At 53.4% G+C, this 17863-nt stretch overlaps 6 protein-coding genes across 6 annotated transcripts; 1 reads left to right on the top strand and 5 right to left on the bottom strand.

Moving 5' to 3' along the window:
* Nucleotides 1-112: 112 nt before the first annotated feature.
* Nucleotides 113-2327, bottom strand: J4E87_004589 (uncharacterized protein; the record flags this gene model as incomplete). Its single annotated transcript, XM_049376208.1, has 5 exons — nt 113-436; nt 494-1101; nt 1157-1401; nt 1450-1934; nt 1992-2327. 5 exons carry the CDS (start codon nt 2325-2327, stop codon nt 113-115), a joined length of 1998 nt encoding a protein of 665 aa, XP_049234417.1.
* A 3712-nt stretch (nt 2328-6039) lies between these two features.
* J4E87_004588 (uncharacterized protein) lies at nt 6040-9470 on the bottom strand (the record flags this gene model as incomplete). The annotated part of the gene is made up of 7 exons (XM_049376207.1): nt 6040-6280; nt 6335-7308; nt 7358-7830; nt 7878-8917; nt 8964-9101; nt 9152-9252; nt 9300-9470. The coding sequence occupies 7 exons, from the start codon at nt 9468-9470 to the stop codon at nt 6040-6042; spliced, it is 3138 nt and encodes a 1045-aa protein (XP_049234416.1).
* A 561-nt stretch (nt 9471-10031) lies between these two features.
* J4E87_004587 (uncharacterized protein) lies at nt 10032-11618 on the top strand (the record flags this gene model as incomplete). The annotated part of the gene is made up of 1 exon (XM_049376206.1): nt 10032-11618. One exon carries the CDS (start codon nt 10032-10034, stop codon nt 11616-11618), a length of 1587 nt encoding a protein of 528 aa, XP_049234415.1.
* Nucleotides 11619-12025: 407 nt separating this feature from the next.
* J4E87_004586 (uncharacterized protein) lies at nt 12026-12826 on the bottom strand (the record flags this gene model as incomplete). The annotated part of the gene is made up of 2 exons (XM_049376205.1): nt 12026-12433; nt 12488-12826. The coding sequence occupies 2 exons, from the start codon at nt 12824-12826 to the stop codon at nt 12026-12028; spliced, it is 747 nt and encodes a 248-aa protein (XP_049234414.1).
* Nucleotides 12827-13591: 765 nt separating this feature from the next.
* On the bottom strand, nt 13592-14391 carry J4E87_004585 (uncharacterized protein; the record flags this gene model as incomplete). The annotated part of the gene is made up of 2 exons (XM_049376204.1): nt 13592-13968; nt 14016-14391. The coding sequence occupies 2 exons, from the start codon at nt 14389-14391 to the stop codon at nt 13592-13594; spliced, it is 753 nt and encodes a 250-aa protein (XP_049234413.1).
* Nucleotides 14392-16212: 1821 nt separating this feature from the next.
* On the bottom strand, nt 16213-17838 carry J4E87_004584 (uncharacterized protein; the record flags this gene model as incomplete). Its single annotated transcript, XM_049376203.1, has 1 exon — nt 16213-17838. One exon carries the CDS (start codon nt 17836-17838, stop codon nt 16213-16215), a length of 1626 nt encoding a protein of 541 aa, XP_049234412.1.
* Between the last annotated feature and the right edge of the window lie 25 nt (nt 17839-17863).

The following is a 17863-nucleotide window of genomic DNA, read 5'->3' as shown; positions in this document are numbered from 1 at the left end:
TATCGCTAGTCCGAATTACAAATATGTGAGCGAGTGTGTCTAATCACCAGCTACAACCCCCTTCTATCATTGCAACAGAGGATACGTGCGATCAAGTGCTAACAAAGTCCGCTCAAACCTTCGTCGACTTCGTCTCCATCATCTTCGGCTCCTCGTACGGCGGCACTGATCCCGTCTCCTCACTGCCTATCCTCATAATGGCGTTCGTGTTGTCAATCGTCTCCAAAGGCGCAACTGGCTTGTCACCGAGAAGAACCTTTTCAGATGGAATAATCCAGTTGAACCACGATGGCATCAGTAGACCTAGAACAATGGTAGGTAGCACGAGGTGCACGATGCTGAAGCCGTAGATCATGATGGGGTCGAACATGTGTTGTTGTGTGAACTTGGGGTAGGCGAAGGAGAGGACGATGGCGAGGATGGGGCCGGAGATGTACTGTGAGGGATAGCAATCAGCAATGTACTTGAAATGCCGCGTTTGTTGTGAACATACCTTCATGATAACAGCCCAGTAAAAGGGAATATTCCAGTTCTTTCCCACGCCAATAGTCACATTCATGTCCCGGGTAAGCTGGTGTCCAGGGTAGAAAGCGACCCACCAGAAGCGGCTGAGGAACTTGTTGTTACCGAAGAAGCGGGGGCCGGGGATAGCAGGGGTTCGGGCAGCGAACAGCGCGATCAAAGAGCTGACGATGAAGAAGGCGAAACCAACACCAGCACCGGTTCCGGGGGTTGATCCGTAGGCTACGCGAATACCGAGACCTTGAGCGACGGCGAAACCGATAGTGAAGATGAGGTAACCGGGCCAGCCGACTTGGTGGGCGACGTCGCGGCAGCGGTAGAGGGATGTTGCGGCGAAGGTCTCGCACCAGACTGTGAAGAAGAGGGCGACATCGTTGACGTAGGTGTCAACTGCATCGAGAGCCTGCAGTCCGAACTCGGTGCAGTAGATGAGGGAGATGAGTGCGGAGATGACGGTGACAATGGTGCAGACGGCCCAGCGGGGAAGTTTGCGGCCCCAGTTCGTGTCCATGATGAGTGTTGTCATGACTTCGAGGAGGGAGAAGGCGGATGTCAGACCGAGGAGGAAGAGAGTGAAGACTATGAGGAACGATTAGCAAGTTGTATCATTCGAGGATGATGTTTTCAAACTCACAAAAGACCACGGAGAAGAACGGAGCACCTGGCATCTGAGCAAGAGCCTCGGGGTAGGTGATGAATCCTGTCACGAAAGTACCGAGCTGTGTGCCGCTGGAGGGATCAATGCCCAGATAACCGACAACACCAAAGACGGAGAAAGCGGCGATAATCTCAACGGCGGAGTTGCTGAAGCCGATGATAAGAGCATCTTGTACGGCGTTGGAATGCGACGAGCAGTAAGAGGCCCACGATGTGAAGTATCTGGAGACATCAGTATACCTTTTTTCTCAGACGTGCCACTAAACATACCCAAAACCGACACCGATGGAGAAGAAGATCTGACCAAAAGCCGCTTGCCAGATCTGAGGGCTTTCGAGGGCGCTGGTGCGCCATGTCGCGAAGTAAAGCTTAATCCCCTCTCCAGCATTAGGCAGCGAGACTCCACGGCCGATGAGAATGATGATAAGAACGAGTGGGAGGCCCATAGTAACGTAGATGACACGTCCGGTCATACCAACACCCCTGAAGACGCACAGCCATGTGACGAACCAAGTGAAGATGGCCCAGCCTGCGGTCTCTCCGAGCATACCAGTCCCGACGTATTGAGTGTACGAAGCGACGCTGCCATCTGGGTTGAGACTACCAGTGGACGCTGCGGCCGTGTTGGCAACGATGACGTTGGCGAAGTATTCCTCGAGATCCTGGCCTTTCCATGGCAGAGGGCTTTGGAAACTGCGGGAAAAGTACTTCATGATCCATGCTAGGAGGGGCACATAGTAGGTGACCACGACATACTATGAGGTTGCAAAGTCAGCAAATGCGTTCTTGTATTGCAAGTCAATTTCACTTACGCCGTTGAAGACGACTGCTAGACCAATACCCTTGGCGCGCTTGTTGTTGCTGTGCCACGCGAGCACTGGGCCACCACGGTAAACGCTACCGAGTGCGATCTCGAGGACCAGGACCGGCAGAGCGACGAAGAAGAGGGCGATGAAGTAGGGGATGAAGAATTGGAGACCGTAGTTGTTGTACACGACCGATGGGAAGCGTAGCAGGTTACCAAGACCAACAGCACCGCCCATGGCGCAGAGGACGAACTGGATGCGGTTCGAGAACATGTCGCGTCCATCTTCGCTCTTCTTCGCCGCTGGCGAGAGCTTCATGAGGATATTCTTGATTGCAGCCATCTTGACGAATGGGTATAGTACGTAGAGAACGAGAGAAAAGGAGTTTGTCGCTCCCGACAGAGTGACGGGGTCAATTCACGACCGTGTAAAGGCGAGTTGCGGAGACGAACGTGAAAGTCGAACCGTAAGATTTGCGCAGTGAGATCCCGGTATATAGAGTTCTACAATCTGACTGTCGTGCCACATATCCTATCTCTCCAAGCATGTGCCCAGCCCAAGCAATCGCCCACCTTCCTTCTACAAACAGCACTAGTAGTGTGGCGCTCGCATCCAAGGCTTCCCCAGATCCTGCGCAGAGGCTCAGCTAGCTTGGGCGTACCCTATTACTCGGGTACAACGGGTCTTGGGTGATCAGCAGCTCTACATTGGTTGGTTCGCTCCATCCTGAGCGCTCAACACCACTGCCGATTCCGTACCAGGCGTGCATGTATCTCGGACATGGCGCTGGACCTGTGTTGGCGCGTCAGCCACGGGGGGGGGAATGCGATATCGTCTGGTCAGTCCAGTCGGTCTTAGGTTCTAGTGTATTGATCTTGGCGCGCGGTAAAGCTTGCGCACGCGACAGAGCTCGACGCATCCAGAGCTGGGGTAATGCTCGGAATCCGTCTATGGATCACGAGTGGGACCAGAGTTGGCCGTCAGCCACGAGGGGTCCGATACGTCTTGGTGCCTAAGCACGATGGCCTCGGCGTGCGTTTGTGGTCACACACGTGACCCATCGGACGCACCTACATCAGTAATTCTTATATCGTTCAGGTGTCTTTTGGCGACACACGTCCGATGAACAATGGCCCACCTGGCTCAAATACTCCCGTTGAACTTCCTCACCTACATGAACAGGTTTCCGGTCAGCCAGCTGGGAGTAAGGTTACGCCGAGTGATTGCTATCAGTCAGAGGGCGTCCGGCTATGCGGCACTCACTTGGCCTTGGCGGCTTGGATGCCCAGTGATCTGGGTCGGGCGTACAGTCGCTCCCACGATTCTATGTGTTGGTATGACCCTCTCATGATTGAAGGAGAAGGTGTTGGCGTTGGTAATGATGATAGGGACTCCGGTCGCTTGGCTATGGTCGCAATTCGGCGGTTATCTGCGGCATGGTGGTGGTTTTGGCAAAGCGTCGCTCCTTGTGAACGTCTTCTAGAAGCAAGAGTGGTCTACGAGGGGTCCTAAGTTGTCTTGGTGTTGTGTGCCTCCTCTTGCTGCATTGCGCTAATCAGGTGCCGGCTCGTGGCTGGGTGTTGGGAAGGGGCGTAGAAGAGGCAGCATCGTGCCTACCTAAGTAACTTTGGAAACGTCGCGTCAATCAGAGGTGATCTTGACAAACAAGCTGTTTCAAATGCGAAGAATCGCAAAATTGTGAGAGTTAGGGGCATTGCCTTTTGTTATATAGGACGGACCTTGATGGATCACTCGTAGGGCGCGCGGGCGGGAGTGGAGGCTAGCGCCAATTTCGGGGATGTCGGACCCGTCTCGGAATGATCGTGCGGCGGAGAACTTCACGACCACACCTAGGCACATTCTAAGACCTACCTGTCGCGAAGATTTGGCGCATTCGAATGTATTGGTAAACCAGTCGTACCTCATTTCGTTGCGGAAGATGGATTTGGCATTGCCGCTCATTCTACTTCAAAGAAACGCGCGTGGACAAGAGCGTAACAGCAATGAGATGAACTTGGTATCGAGACTACGAGAATGGAGGAGGAAGCTGTCCTCGTGAAGATGAGAAGAACTGTGTAGGAGATCGTTTCGGTCGTTACTCAATACTCAATCACACCTCAAACTCCAAACCCCAACTCTCTCAACCCCATCACCACCCTACCACCAGCCTCCTCCACACCCTCCCACAGCCCCCTCAATCCCTCATCGCTATCTCCCAACACCGGATCCTTCTCCGGCATGCCCACTTTCCACACTTCCCCCTCTTTCCCGTCATGCTCACCTCCAACAGCGAAGTCCCAAACTCCGCCATAAGGATACGCACCCATCATCATAAACTTCCCGCCGCTAACATCCACACTCTCAAAAAACCTCCTCCTCTCCGCCTCCTTCTCCTCATCAACCTCCGCCGCCCTCCCCTCCTCTACATCCTTCGGTTGGTGAAACGCCAATTCCTCGTTCCGCGGTCGCGGCAAAAAGGTTTTGTGGCTAACCCCCGCTGGGATGATGAAGACATCGCCCAGTTCCGCTTTGATATCCACGCCACCAACCTCTCCATCTCCTCTGTCGCCCGGTTCGTATTTTCCTTGCGACCAAGACGGGGAGTCAGCGACGCCGAAACGGATCCATGCGCCTTCGCCTGAGATGACGGTCATAGCTTCGTGGGTAGTTGAGTGGTAGTGCGATTGTATGTCCATTCCGTACTGCGCTATCCATTGTGTTTGCCAGCCATTCGATGCATAAAGTTTGAGAATTTCTCTTGTTTTGAAGTGCGGTGAGGTCACCATATCATAGAGAAGACCGGGATAGTGGAGCAGCGGGTATGGTGAGTTAGGAATGAGTGCTGTAGGAGGGAGTTTGTATTCGTGGACTTTTGTCGCCATTGTAGGATCCGGACGAGGTAACTTTGAGTATTTGGGTTTGATGTGGAAGATCCCGCAGGTCAAACGAGACAGGAAATTTCTGAAACGCCCCATCGGATTAGTCGCGACGGGAGTAACCGTCGAAATTTGGTACGGTGAGGGGCGGGGTTGAGTTTGTTGGTAACCTTGGAAGGAGTGGGGTATACTAACGGATATACACATATACACATGGGGAAGTGCTTACCCGAATAGGAAGTAACAGCGCGGGGTTCCACGTCAGGACTATTAATGGGATGGGAACCGAAGTATCTGCACCTTTGTATTTGTAATGTGCCTACGCCGGACACCTGCAGTTTCGCGATATTAGTTTTACCCAAGATCCTTCAGTTGCTTTAGCTAGCTTGGAGTGCTGGTGCAATCGAATGGCAAAGTTACGATTTCGTGTGCAGGGAAGGCTCAAGCACTTCAGACCTAAACTTGACTCAATTTTGGCAACTTACACGGTGCCATGGATTTCTTCCGACGACCCGTCCGCAGAGCTAAAGAGGTGCAGCTTCAGTGCCGGTGTACTTATCCCTTGCGCAATGCTTATCTGTCAGAGGGGTACGTACTGAAAGACATAGAGAGTTTTTTGGGTAGTTCCTGCCCAAATACGCGCCTGATCTCATACGTTCCTACTCCTCCACGACGACTTTAACCTAAAGTAGAGGTACTGACATCTTGGCATGCATCGGACGGCCGGGCGCAGAGCTTACTTGGCCAATGAGAAGCCGTGTCTTCTAACGTCGAAAGCCTTAGACGGATTGCAATATGCAGCTAAAGCTGCGATCAATACATCTCGGTCTCGTGCAATATACACGTATTGACATTGGACGCACCTTTCAACATCCCCCTGTGACGAACCACTCACCCTCGCTATAGAACACCCAGCCCCTTGCACAATCTTTGACTCCTTACATCGCGCCTCCCAAGCACTGAATCCTTTACACCAGTTCCGCTCCGCATCCCCCACCTACCAAAAGTGGACCGAGATGTCTGCACTACCAACGGCATAGCAAAACATCATGTTTCTTTGGTACCACGGCTAGCTTGTCACTGTTGCACTCCTTTTCATGGAAAAGATATTCAGAACCTTGACTTGGCCCCTCTTGTGTCCTCTTCACCTGTCCATCCTTTATAGTCGTCTTCCCACCTCACATGATGCCCAACTCCCCAAAACCCTTGAGAACCTCTTTGTCCACTCGGCTCAACCACTCTTCCTGGAAGGCTTGTTCACCCCCCACTTGTTGGATGACCTGTTGAAGATGTTCCCTAACGAACGCAACGAGATTGATCTGATGCACAGGATCAGTGTATATCAGTTCGCGCTTGCGAATATCCTCCGGTGCCTCAGGTTCGGTGGGGTGGTAAGGTTCTGGAGGCCAGAATAGGGAACTAGAAAGAGACATCAGTAAGGTCACGAAAACAATGGTAAATGGGTATACGTACTCTTGGCTCCGATCATCCATGCCATCCAGCAATTCCCCGAGTACATCCGTCCATATTCCTACCAGCGACTGCAGCCTTCCCAACATCCAGGGCTGTGCTCCTTCTAAGAAACGTGTGAGAACAAGGCACATGAGTTTCTTGTTTGGCGCATCGCCAATGTTCTCGATATGGCCAAACCACTCTTCCAATAACCAATCTAGAGTCTTCTCTAGACCTTCACTTGATAATGCGGAGAGGGCTTCGAGGAGTACAGAAGGTGAAGCCATGCCGATACGTGCTAGCACAGTGAAGTAGTCGGTTTCGACAACCCCATCAACAGCGCGGGAAGGGAGTTCGCGGTAAGGGCCGTGGGATTGATGGTGGGTCCATGCGCCGTGGAGACCCTCCAAAACCTTTGCTAGGAACCCGGAAGAGATCAAATCGCTAGTCAGAACCTTGACAGCGTTCTCGCCACCTACACCTTCCGCACCTCGAATGATGCATGTCACGAGATGTGTCATTATGCCATTCGCTTCGGGTTTCAAGTTGCCTAGGAGCTCGGCGAGGGCTTGGAGGATCGCGGGACGGAAAGAGTCTGCCAGGACGGCGGAGGGCGCAAGAAGCAGGTATGCTTCTGTGATCTCGATGGCTTTTCGCAGGGTCTCGTTGTCCATGGAAAACAGAGGTAGCAGATATTGAATTAGGTTGAGCAATTCAGGTGGTGTAGGCTCTGGAGCTGATGGTGTTTGTGCAATGATAGAGGCCCATAGATCGAGTGCATCTTCAAGGAGGTAGACCTGGGTTTCTGAGCCAGGCTCGATAGCGCTCTGGATAATGGGTAAGAATGAGACATGGAAAGAACGTGACTCGGCCTTCATGGCGTTCGTTAGACGAGCCAGGAGTGTGAGAATCGCCTGTTTCATGAGATGCTCTTCGCCAGACTGCTCCCACAGCGGTGGGAGAAGAGCGATGATGCTGTTGGCGTATGGGGTGATCTGCATCCAGTCAGTCTCAATACTTCAAGCGTCTCCATCTCCGACTTACATGATGCTCTAACCTGTATACAACAAGACTAATGGTGTTGAGCAGTGCCATCTTTGTTTCTGGAAGTTCCACCTCTTGGACCAGCGCCATCAGCCTATCGAGCATAAGCTGCGAGTATGGCAGGAAGGCATCTGCCTGAAACTCCCACTCGTCGGCCACGGCATGAAATTTCCTGCCCGCAGTTATTCGTACCACCTGATCGTTCATGGGATCGCTCTTATCAAGAAGATGCTGGAAGATCTGGTAGACGATAGGCTTCTTCTCCTTGGCCATCTTGATAGTTATCCATTGCGAGATGATAATAGCGATGCGGCGACGGATGATATTGAAGCCCGGTGTCTGCTTCGCTGCCTCGACAACCAAGGTCTTCTCAAGGAAGGTGTCGAAGTCAAGCTGATCGTGCAGGATATCAGCCGCAAGACCAACGGCAGTGTAAACGGAGTCCTTGAAAAGGATGTCTTCGTTTTCCGGTGCTATGAAAATTTAGCGAAGGTCATATTCTCCTAAAGTGAGTACTCACTCGCGACCGTGTAGAAGACTTGGAGCAGAGGCTGAATGATCAAATTTTTGAAATTCTTTGCGAGGTCTAGGAACAGCTTTTCGGCACAGGGTCGGATCGCAAATTCCCAGTCCTCTGCTCCCTCTTCCATCTTCTCCCACTCGTCGGGCTCTTCCTCCCACATACGGAGATCGCTCGGCCGGAAGACGAAGAAGCGCTGTACAAGTGCTGAGATCATTTCGCGAACAAGGTCGTCAGTGAGCAGGTCTGTCTTGATCTTGTGCGTGGCCGCATTCTTCTCATCCTTTTCCTGCTGGTGCTTGAAGCGGAAAGTCTGGGTGGGAAAGAAGACCATCTTCACGCATGCACGAATTAGCAGCAAGCCCTTAAGACCTAGACGCTCGAGAATGGGTGCTTCATCTTCGGCATCGCCATCAGTGCCAACTTTGGCACCCTCAATAGACTTTGAGCCCCATTGCTCACCTAGTCGTGAGATGAGGCTCCAGTAGTCGCGCGCAAGCTCTATCGAGTTGGGTAATAGGACGAAATCTGCTGGGTGAGTCGTGGCCATGTTGAGGTGCAACTTGGAAAGCTGCATCAAGTGCCTGCCTATCTTCTTCTGAACTTCGCCTGCAAGTGGCGAGTTCTCTGAGATCACGTATTGCAGGAACTCTCCGAGATGAGTACGGGTCAGTGTCCAGAATTCTTGCAAATCCTTGTCTCTGCCTGGAAACTCGTAGCCAGCGATTATGAGTCTTCGCATAGTCTTGATAGCAAGCAGACTGTTGTCGATGCTCTCAAGCGCACCGCCTTCGTCGTCTCCGCCATCGCGGAAGAAGGCTTGCCATGTTTGCACCTTGTTCACGTAAATGGTACCGAGTACGTTGAAGATCTCCGGCGCGACGGTCTGTAAGCTCTGCCGTGTTCGTAGAAGTCTTCCAGTTGACAGTTCCTTGACGATGTATAGCAAGACGAGAAGGGCGCGAGGGAGCTGTAAGCGGTAGGCGTTCGGATCTGTCGATGCGCGAAGGATATGGAGTAGTTGTTGAAATAGATCTGGCCTAGAAAGTGTTAGAGTAGGGAAGTCTATGTTGGATTGGGACTGACCAGTCATTTGGAAACTCGAAACGGACGATCTTAGCGACGACGAGAGCATTCTGTAGGGCCAGGCGATGGTCGGCTTCGTTGACGGCGCTTTCGAGCAGACGGGCCCGTATGGTAGCCTTGTCTTCCTTGCTTACAGCACTGCGGTCACGTAAGCCTATGTATCTCTGCGGCTTTATGTGGAGGCGTACTTGGTGGCAGTCTTGCGCCAGTACTTGTCGATGCCGTTTTTGAGCTGGATGACGGCGAGGTAGCGTACTTCGAGGGGGAGAGATTGGTCAAGGAACACCGTCTACTAGTGTCAGTCCGGTACAGTCCAGGGAGCTAAGATATGCATACCTGCAGCAGAGGATAGAAACCCGCGGCCTTTTCCCATTGCTGGAGTTGCTTGGTGCCCGTCTGTACTTGGGTTTGGTCTGCTGAGGACGCTGATCGCAGGACGTGGAACAAGATGCTCTCAGTCAGAGGATTTGCCTCCGCCGGCGCTTCAATGCTGAACTCTGTATTCATGCTGTGAGTGTTGGCGGTCAACCACTGCGGTAGTGGGGCAGCCGCAAGTAGGTGAACTTTTGGATATGGCAGGAACAGGCAAGTAGCTAGGCGGAAGCGGCTCACAGCTCAGGCGGAATGTATAGTCTATTGAGCCTGCTCACCCAGGCTGCGATCAGGATGCGGCAAGTCCTGTTTGGGAAGTCTATCTTGGTGTTTGGGAAACAAATTCGAGAAGCTCCCCGCCTGGCAGCTCGGACCTCCGAGACACGAGACAGTGATTCTGGGGCACCTTGTTGGCAATTGGCAGATACTGCACGTGAGATAGTATATCGTCAGTCATACATGTAGCGTGTACTCAAAGATGTTCTCTCCACAGAAGCACTGTTATGGGCGTGTCTGAGCATGGCCCCGGCTTGTCTGGAGAAGGCGTCGCGCGCATCGGCTACTCCCACGCCTTCCCCAGCCAACCTCGGTCCGTCGCAACTCGAGCCTCGTCTCCCCATCACGCTGTCACGTTGCAGCCCCATCGCGCCCCATCGCCAACCACGCCCGTGACATCAACTCTCCCAATGCTCCCAAATGCCCTCCGCAGACTTCGCCGCCGCCCAGCAACGCATAGCAGCCCGCCGCGCTCAACGCGCCCTTCAGCAGCGCAATCACCATGAGCCGCCGCCATCAACCGCACAACGCGCCCTCTCGCGCCTGCCCTTCCCCTTCAGCACCGTCTCCTCGACCGGATTCAGCGTCTGGGACGCGATAAAAGGGCGGTCGGGAACACGGCCAGAGTTCCGCGTCGGCCAGGTCGATGCCGAACTCCTTGATGAGGAACTCCTCACCCTGATGAAGAGCCAAGTCGGCGAGGGCTTGAAGTACTTCGGAAGCCATATCACAGATCACTACTCAGCCGAGATATTGCTGGCATTGAGGGCTGTGCTGTGGAAACTGAGCATTTGGGACCAGAACGCGAGTTATGGCGCGCATCTACAGGGGCTGAGGTACACGGATGCGCGGAGTAGTGCGCCGAATCGCCCTCCACCCAAGCCGTGGCAGAAGATTGCATACGGGGCTGTCACAGTGGGAGGACGATACGCGTGGACGAAGTGGGAAGAGTACCTTCTATCGGCTTCAGAAGACTACACCCGACCCGAGAGCGCGCGATTGAAAGTCCTAGGACGATTGAGCGAACTGGCCGGAAACGCACACGATGTCCTCGGCCTCGCCAGCTTCCTCGTCTTCCTCGTCGACGGGCGGTACAGAACGATAACCGACCGCCTCCTCCGTCTGCGCCTGACACCTACCTCGCACTCGACATCACGCGAAGTCAGCTTCGAGTACCTCAACCGCCAACTCGTCTGGCACGCCTTCACCGAGTTCCTCCTCTTTCTCCTCCCCCTTGTCGGCATCTCGCGCTGGCGCCGCATCCTAAGCCGCACATTCAAGAAGCTACGCACGACCGTCCTCTCCCTCCTCGGCCGCTCGAAACCCGCCAACGACGAAGACGACGACGAGAGCAAAGCAGCCGGCGAACTCGGTTTCCTCCCCGAACGCACCTGCGCAATCTGCTACCGCGACCAAAACCCCACAACCACCACCGAAGCCGACATCCTCACCTCCTCGGCTGGCGGCGGCGGCGTCGTCGGCTCCGCAACAACCGACATCACCAATCCCTACGAAACCATCCCCTGCGGCTGCATATACTGCTTCGCCTGCATCGCGCAACGCATCGCAAACGAAGAAGGCGAAGGTTGGACGTGTCTCCGCTGCGGCGAGACAGTCAAGGAATGCCGGCCCTGGAACGGCGATGTCATTGAAGAACAGCCCCGTCGCGTTGAGCATACCGAAGTGCACGAACGACCCAGTACAGCCAAGTCTGTTGGTTTCGCTACGGCTGGCGATGAGCTGGATGAGAAGGCGCTGCTGAGAGAAGTCGATCCTATGCCGGAGATGGAAGACGCCGCGGATACAACGCAAGAGGATGAGGAGGGCATAATGGGCACGACTCACACGCGCGGTCTGGATCTCGGGGAGTCGTTGTTTACCGAGAGTTCAGAGTGGGCGCGTGCGAGCGAAGATCGTAGCAGCGACGATGAGCGGAGTGAGGAGTATACTGAGGATAGTGAAGAGGAAGAGGAGGGTGATCAATCGGGCTTTTACGACCGTCGATAAGGCTGGGGAGAACTGGGTTGGTTGGACTGGGTCGGGGGCTACACGACTGTTGTATAATTACTGGATGCGTTGAATTGCAAGATACCCTGATTTCTCAAGCTTGGTTTGTTCCATTGTGCTATGCTATCAAGTTTCATTGAGCTATCGTGAGACCAGTTCGTTATTGGACTCTGACGTTGTGATCTTGATCGTTTGGTAAGGTGAGTGATCGCTCATAGCTAGATATCACATGCAAAGCCAGAGTCTCGCGCCGCAACGCCTTGATTGACGCGGTCCGTCCTGCGTCGTGTAGCATCTGTCGGCTCTTGCCCTTGCGCTGGCCTCAAGGCTCCATAGGATAAATGCCAACGTGCATAGTCGCAACTTGGCCTTCTCTCGTTATACACAGCAAACCGCCCATTGTCTCATCACGTCCGCATGAAATCCGCAAACCTCGGCAGCGCTGCCATCTTTTCCTCGGGACTTGTCGTCTCGGCGAAGAAGATGAGGCGCTGGTTCTTGTCCTTTTTGCTCTTCTTCTCTTCTTTTGGCGCGGCCTCCTTGGTCACTTCGTTGATCAGATCGTCAACAGAGTTGGATATGTCGCCGTTTTGACCGGGCGGGTATGCACCCGGTGGTGGAGCGCCGAAACCAGGTCGAGGAGGTAACGCGCCAGGTTGGCCGGGTATGCTGCCAGGTCGTGGGGGCATGCCACCGTTGGCGGGCGAGAAAGGTTGCGGGACGCCTTGGGGAGGGTATGCGGGCGCGCCGGGTGGGAAGGCCACGGGAGCGCCAGGGGGTGGTACGCCGTACGGTGTTTGAGCGACTGGTGGTGTCTGTGGATATGTTAGTCCCATATCTTTTCCCTGTCCAGAATCTCGGATACATACAGCAGTCTGTACTGGCTCCACAGGCGCGGGTAGCACACCGTTCTTTCGATCTTCTCTGAACTGGGCCGCCCTCTTCTCAATCTCCTCCAGACTCTCGTTGATCTTCGGCCTCTTGTTCGGTGCAGCTTGGCCATTGACGTACGCTCCACGCATGGGATTACCGGTAATTCGCGCGCGCTCTTGCTCTTCGGCGAAATGTGCTTGTGTGACTTGCTGGTTGTGCTGGTCTATTATCTCGGCCGGGACACCCTCCATACCGAAGATCTCCAGCTCGAGACCTTGACGGCCGGGATTGGCATTTTCAACGTGAGTGAGCGTCTCCTTGTGGACCTGGTTCATATGCACGGAGAGACCTGAGAAGCTGTTAGAATCGCTTATCCAGTGCGCGAAGTTGATTCGAGCGGTGCATACCTCCGGCGGTGTTTAACCGTCTTCCACAGCGGTCGCATTTGAAATGTTTGGCCTTTTGGTGAGAGATGAGAATCTTCAGGTCGTCGAAGTCGCGCTCGCAGTAGTAACACCATGGTCGCTGCAGACGTCAGTGTGGGCGCTGAATGCGATTTGGGTGCGCATATCGTACCTCGAGCTTCTGGTTCAAATCCGGATATCTTCTGCGTTTCTTCGTCATCTTTGCGACTGGTAGGAGGGAAGTGGGGAAGGCGTGGTCGCGCTCGCGGTCGGTCGAAGTGAAGCTCAGGGCTCGCGGTTCCTCGAGAGCTAGCCTAGCGCGGTGGTCCATGCGGCGAACATCCCAACTTTTCTTTCCGTTCACCCACTCTCACCTACAACATCACAATGACAAACATCATCAGCCTCTAATGTGAGGACGAAACCATGTCGCTATGTCATTCTTAATACATCTCTCCATTATAGGATGCAACCCGCACACCAGCCACTTGAGTCTCCGACACTTTTACGAGTCCCTTTCGGGGGAGCATCCCACAGCTTTGCGTCTTGCTCAGCTGTGGTGTATGCGGCTGTACTCCAGTACGTGCATTCTTCGTCTGACGAAGTCCGTTGCAAGAACAAATAAAAAGGTCCTTCATAGTTCACACTTCCTCGCTCTTCGGAGAAATCCTACGAAGAGTGTGACTCCTTGGCTACCTACATATCTGCTTGCTCCACCAGAGCCATCAGGCTGAAGTTGGGGTTCTCGTTCTCGCGTGCCATCATACCGCGAATAACGCCAAGGCATTTCCGAGATAGAACGTCTTCGTCTGCTGTGAGCACCCCAAGGTCTATCGGACGCTTGCGGTCGCCGTCAAGTTGATACAAATGGCTATCTTTGGCTGATTTGACAAAGGCGATGTAGTGGTAGTCCACCTCGTCTTCCGCGTTGAGGGGCGCTTCAGTATCTCCCTTGCTTGCTACTCCAGCATATGCCCGTTCGAGCCCGTCATTCTTTTCCAATGCCTTCGCCAGCTCGTCTGAATCAGGCGTCAGACTGGCATCGAGTAATTGGGTGATGATGGAGTCGCTGTCTGGCCGATATCAGTACGGTTGTTAATTAGGTTCATGGCTATCATACCGATCCTCCGTCGTGCCTCGCCATTACAGACAGCATGCAGTATCGCATAAAGACCGCATGCATTGTTGATGGTCTGCTTGAAGAAGATCACGTCACCAGCACCTCCAGAGGTTCGAAACTCCTCAAGCTTAGCGTCCTCGTCTTGAACTCGCTTTTCATAGTCGTCCGTCGTCGGAAACACCAGTATCAACGCAAAGGCGGGACGCGGAAGAAAGCCAAGCAGTTCTGGGTCGTCCAAAGAGAGCACATCCTCGAAGACCAATGAGGTGGTAAGGCCGAGCTTATGCGCGAGCTCGGTGAAAACGTCTGGATTTGACTCGAGAGGAATGAAGTGCTTGGTATATACCGGTCCGCAAGCTTGGTCTGCAGTAGTCATTGTTGGTAAAGACGTGTTGATGTGGTTCTCTTCCTATCATGTCAAACGTACTTGCTGCCTGAGAGTCGAAGCTGAGCACCGCGCCTGCTTCGTTGGCTACTGCGCTAACCGCTTTAGGTCAGGGCATCGTAAGCCTTCAGTCGTACACGAAAACGTATACTAGTGGTGCAGCTATCAGCATCAAGGCCGACCTCTTTGGATGTATGTAATAATGGACGTTAGAACCTCCCAATGCAATGAGACCAGCGATCGACTATTCTGCCGTACACAAGTCCACAATCTCATAGCTAGCGTTGTGCGTGCCAGCACTGATATATCAATGGAGAGATGTCCGATCTGTCGAACCGTGGCTGTGTCGTACATGCATGAGCTTACCGCAGTTGTGGTGAGGCGATTTGTAGCACCCGAACAACACCGACTGTTCATTTTGGAGTAAGAGCGACTGTGAAAAGGCTAATAAACGACCCGCGATGAACCACCAAGCCCTACTGGCGACTTGATCACGAGATAGTCTTGGTCAATTGATCCTGTGCTTTGATGGACAAAATCGAGACAGTGGGTAGGAAGTCAGAAGACACAGTAAATTGATCATACAGCTTCCCATATAAATCTAGTTAATGAGCCTTTTGCCATCCTGTGAGCCAAAAAGAGGGGTCAGCCAAACAGCAGGCAAGAGGTTCAGTCATAGATCAAGATAGTATAAGCTGAGCAGCTCATCACTTATCAGCGCAGCCATCAGGGCACCCGTTCACCGGGCAAGCAACTGCAACCACGGGGCAATCAGCAGCAGTCTTACATAAGGCAGAGTTGCCCTTTGAATCTCGCCCCCAGCACCAATCTCCAGCACACGTGCACTAACGCATGTATCAGCATCTCGACGACATCTATTCCCCCTTAAAGAGTATGAAACCGAACTAACCTTTCTCCAGCAATAGCCTTGTTCGCAGCCAAAGTCTTCTGTGACACAGTGTCCCGCTGATGAATCATGGAATGGGGAGTACGCGATGTTGATCGTGACGCTGAGTTGCTGTGGGTGACGAGAAAGTGATGTGTCGGTGCCTGCGAGAACGTGTTGGGGCATACCACTACCAAAGCGAATGTGTATTCCCACTAGAAGAAAGCTCAGGATAGTGTTTTTCATGGCGAATGATGTTGTGGTTGTGAGTTAAGGATGGAGATGAAAGAAAGAAGATCTGGTGAGTGCGAGCAGGCAAGTTATACTGTTTCGCGTGCTACAAGACATTCTGGTCTTACGTAGACCAGTGGCTTCGTGGTTCTCGTGGTGCAGACGCCTCGTGGTAAGATACGAGCTACGCAAGTCTAGTTTTCTACTTCAAAACTGCTGTCCAATTTGCATATCCCACGCCAATCCATCGATACCGCAACAACCCACTTCCCTTATACCAAATCCAACCCATCTCTCATTCAACAGTACAGTAGGTCCTTCAGCACATAACCCTCTCCCTCATCACCAATGCTCCGCTTCAAAGAACAGCTCCAGCCCCATCAACCAACAGCACGCCTCCCCTCCCGTCACACAACACACTTCCAGGTGCACGTACAGTTCCACGACACTGAGTAGCTACCTCGCTGCCGGCGGCCATTTCTGAGCAAGCGCATACCGTTTTCTGCGTATTCTGCCGATGGTGTTGGGGTGGGAGGGTGGAGCGGAACTTGAGTGTTGTGAGGGTGAGAAGGAGGATGGGTTGGTGGTTCTGGTTTAAGCATGTCAATGACGCGGTTGGAGTCTTGATGGGTGAGTGGTGTGGTTTGTGGGTTGTGATGGATGATGATGAGTAACGATTCTATCGCTAGTCTCACTCACACCTGATACCCATCTGCACCTTCTGCTCGACGCAGAAACTCCCACATTGCTCGCACGACTGCGAGACCGCTGCCTTGCGTCTCGATGGTGCGCCCGCGTCCTCGGTCGTTGAGATCGCTTGGGCTTCTTTTTGTCGTTTCGTCTTCATCATGCTCGTCAAAGACGTACCGCTTGGAGGGTTTGTCGAAGTCGCCTTCCATATATACGCCCTCACTAGGATCTGAGTAGATGTTGCGGTAGTCTACCGCGTTCTCTGGGAGAACTGGGTGAGAATGAGACACCGATTTCCTGTTGTCGCGGAAAGAGGTGGATGGAGATGAGAGCTTTGGTGCGCCCCACCATGCTCCGAATCGGCCATCTTGGTCGCGCGTTCGGAGCGCGGCTTGGGCGTTGTGGACGACCCATGCGGTGTATTCTCTACAGCTGTTTGTGTGTAACATAACCAACTCTCTGGGTGCTGCATGTGTTTTCCCTGGTCGGGTTGGCCGAGATGGAAGAGCTTCGCAGAAGGACGTTAGGTGGTGGAAGAAGATGCCTTTGAACGTTTGGCCGTCTTGACTGCAACGCCCAGAGGGATCGCAGAACTCTGTTAAAATACCATTGGAACCCAGGCCAGCCCAGTCGGTGGGCAGTGCTTCCTCTTCGTCTTCTGGGCCACTGCTTCGATGAGGTTGAGACTTTTTCCAGCCTGTGGCACGTATGACGTTCCTGATGAGCTCATGGCCATCTTCCAAATATGAGGTCTTGCCTGTAGCTTCCCACAGCCCTCGAAGTCCGGACAGAAGGACACCTTGATTGTAGGTGTACACCATTTCGTTCCGCTCGTCGCATGTCGTCTTGCTATGATTCGTGCGGTAACCTCCGATATGGAAGCCGTCAACGTAAAGCCCTTGATCGTTCGTCATGCCAATGTTCTTCAGCCACTCGTACGCATTCATTGCGTTCGCGAGGTAAACAGGATCGTAGCGTGCCCGGTGCCCCTCGTCGCAGTCATCAAATAGCTGATCTTGCTGTAGACCAATCTTGTCGTGCTGCGAAAGAAACGGTGAACAGTTGTCGTCGCCCGGAAAGTGCAAGTACATGCTGATACTTGCCGAGATGAAGAGCTGGTTCGTAATGGCGTTCTTGTACGGCAAAAGACGCGGGTTCCAAGTCATGCCGCCCCCGCAGAGCCTCCAATCCCATCCCTTCTCAGCCAATTCGTAGAAGACGCGCGCTCGGTGGGCGAAAGCAGGAACGAACTGCCTGGCATGCCATTCCTTCGCTCCAGCCTTATTAGACGTGTAGTGTTCCGCAGAATGGCTCTCGACGAAACCGCTTGCTTCCAGCCAGCCCAAGACTACCCACAGCATGTCATCGAACGCCTGCATCCTTATTGCGAAGTGGTCTTCGCCGAAGTAGTAGGCAGTGGTCTGCGCAAAGTACTTGTTGATCTCGTTCTCCACCATTTGTGCCTCGACATCCATTTTCCGGCTCTTGTCGAATGTGCCCGGCATCGTGTAGGGAAGCGAATGGGAGAGCGAGGAGAGGGTAGCTGAGACGTAGGTCGACATGACGGCTGCTGTCCAGTCTATCGCTGTTGTGTACTTGCCAAGCCATACTGAGAAGTAGTGGTCTTGCATTGTAGATAGAGCGGAGTGGAGGTCG

This window comes from Alternaria ethzedia (genome assembly GCF_023757985.1).
Source record: "Alternaria ethzedia strain BMP 0044 chromosome Unknown scaffold_8, whole genome shotgun sequence".
In the NCBI taxonomy this organism is placed as follows: Eukaryota; Fungi; Ascomycota; class Dothideomycetes; order Pleosporales; family Pleosporaceae; genus Alternaria; species Alternaria ethzedia.
Note: the sequence above shows the minus strand (reverse complement) of the source record. Positions and strands in the feature narration are given on the sequence as shown.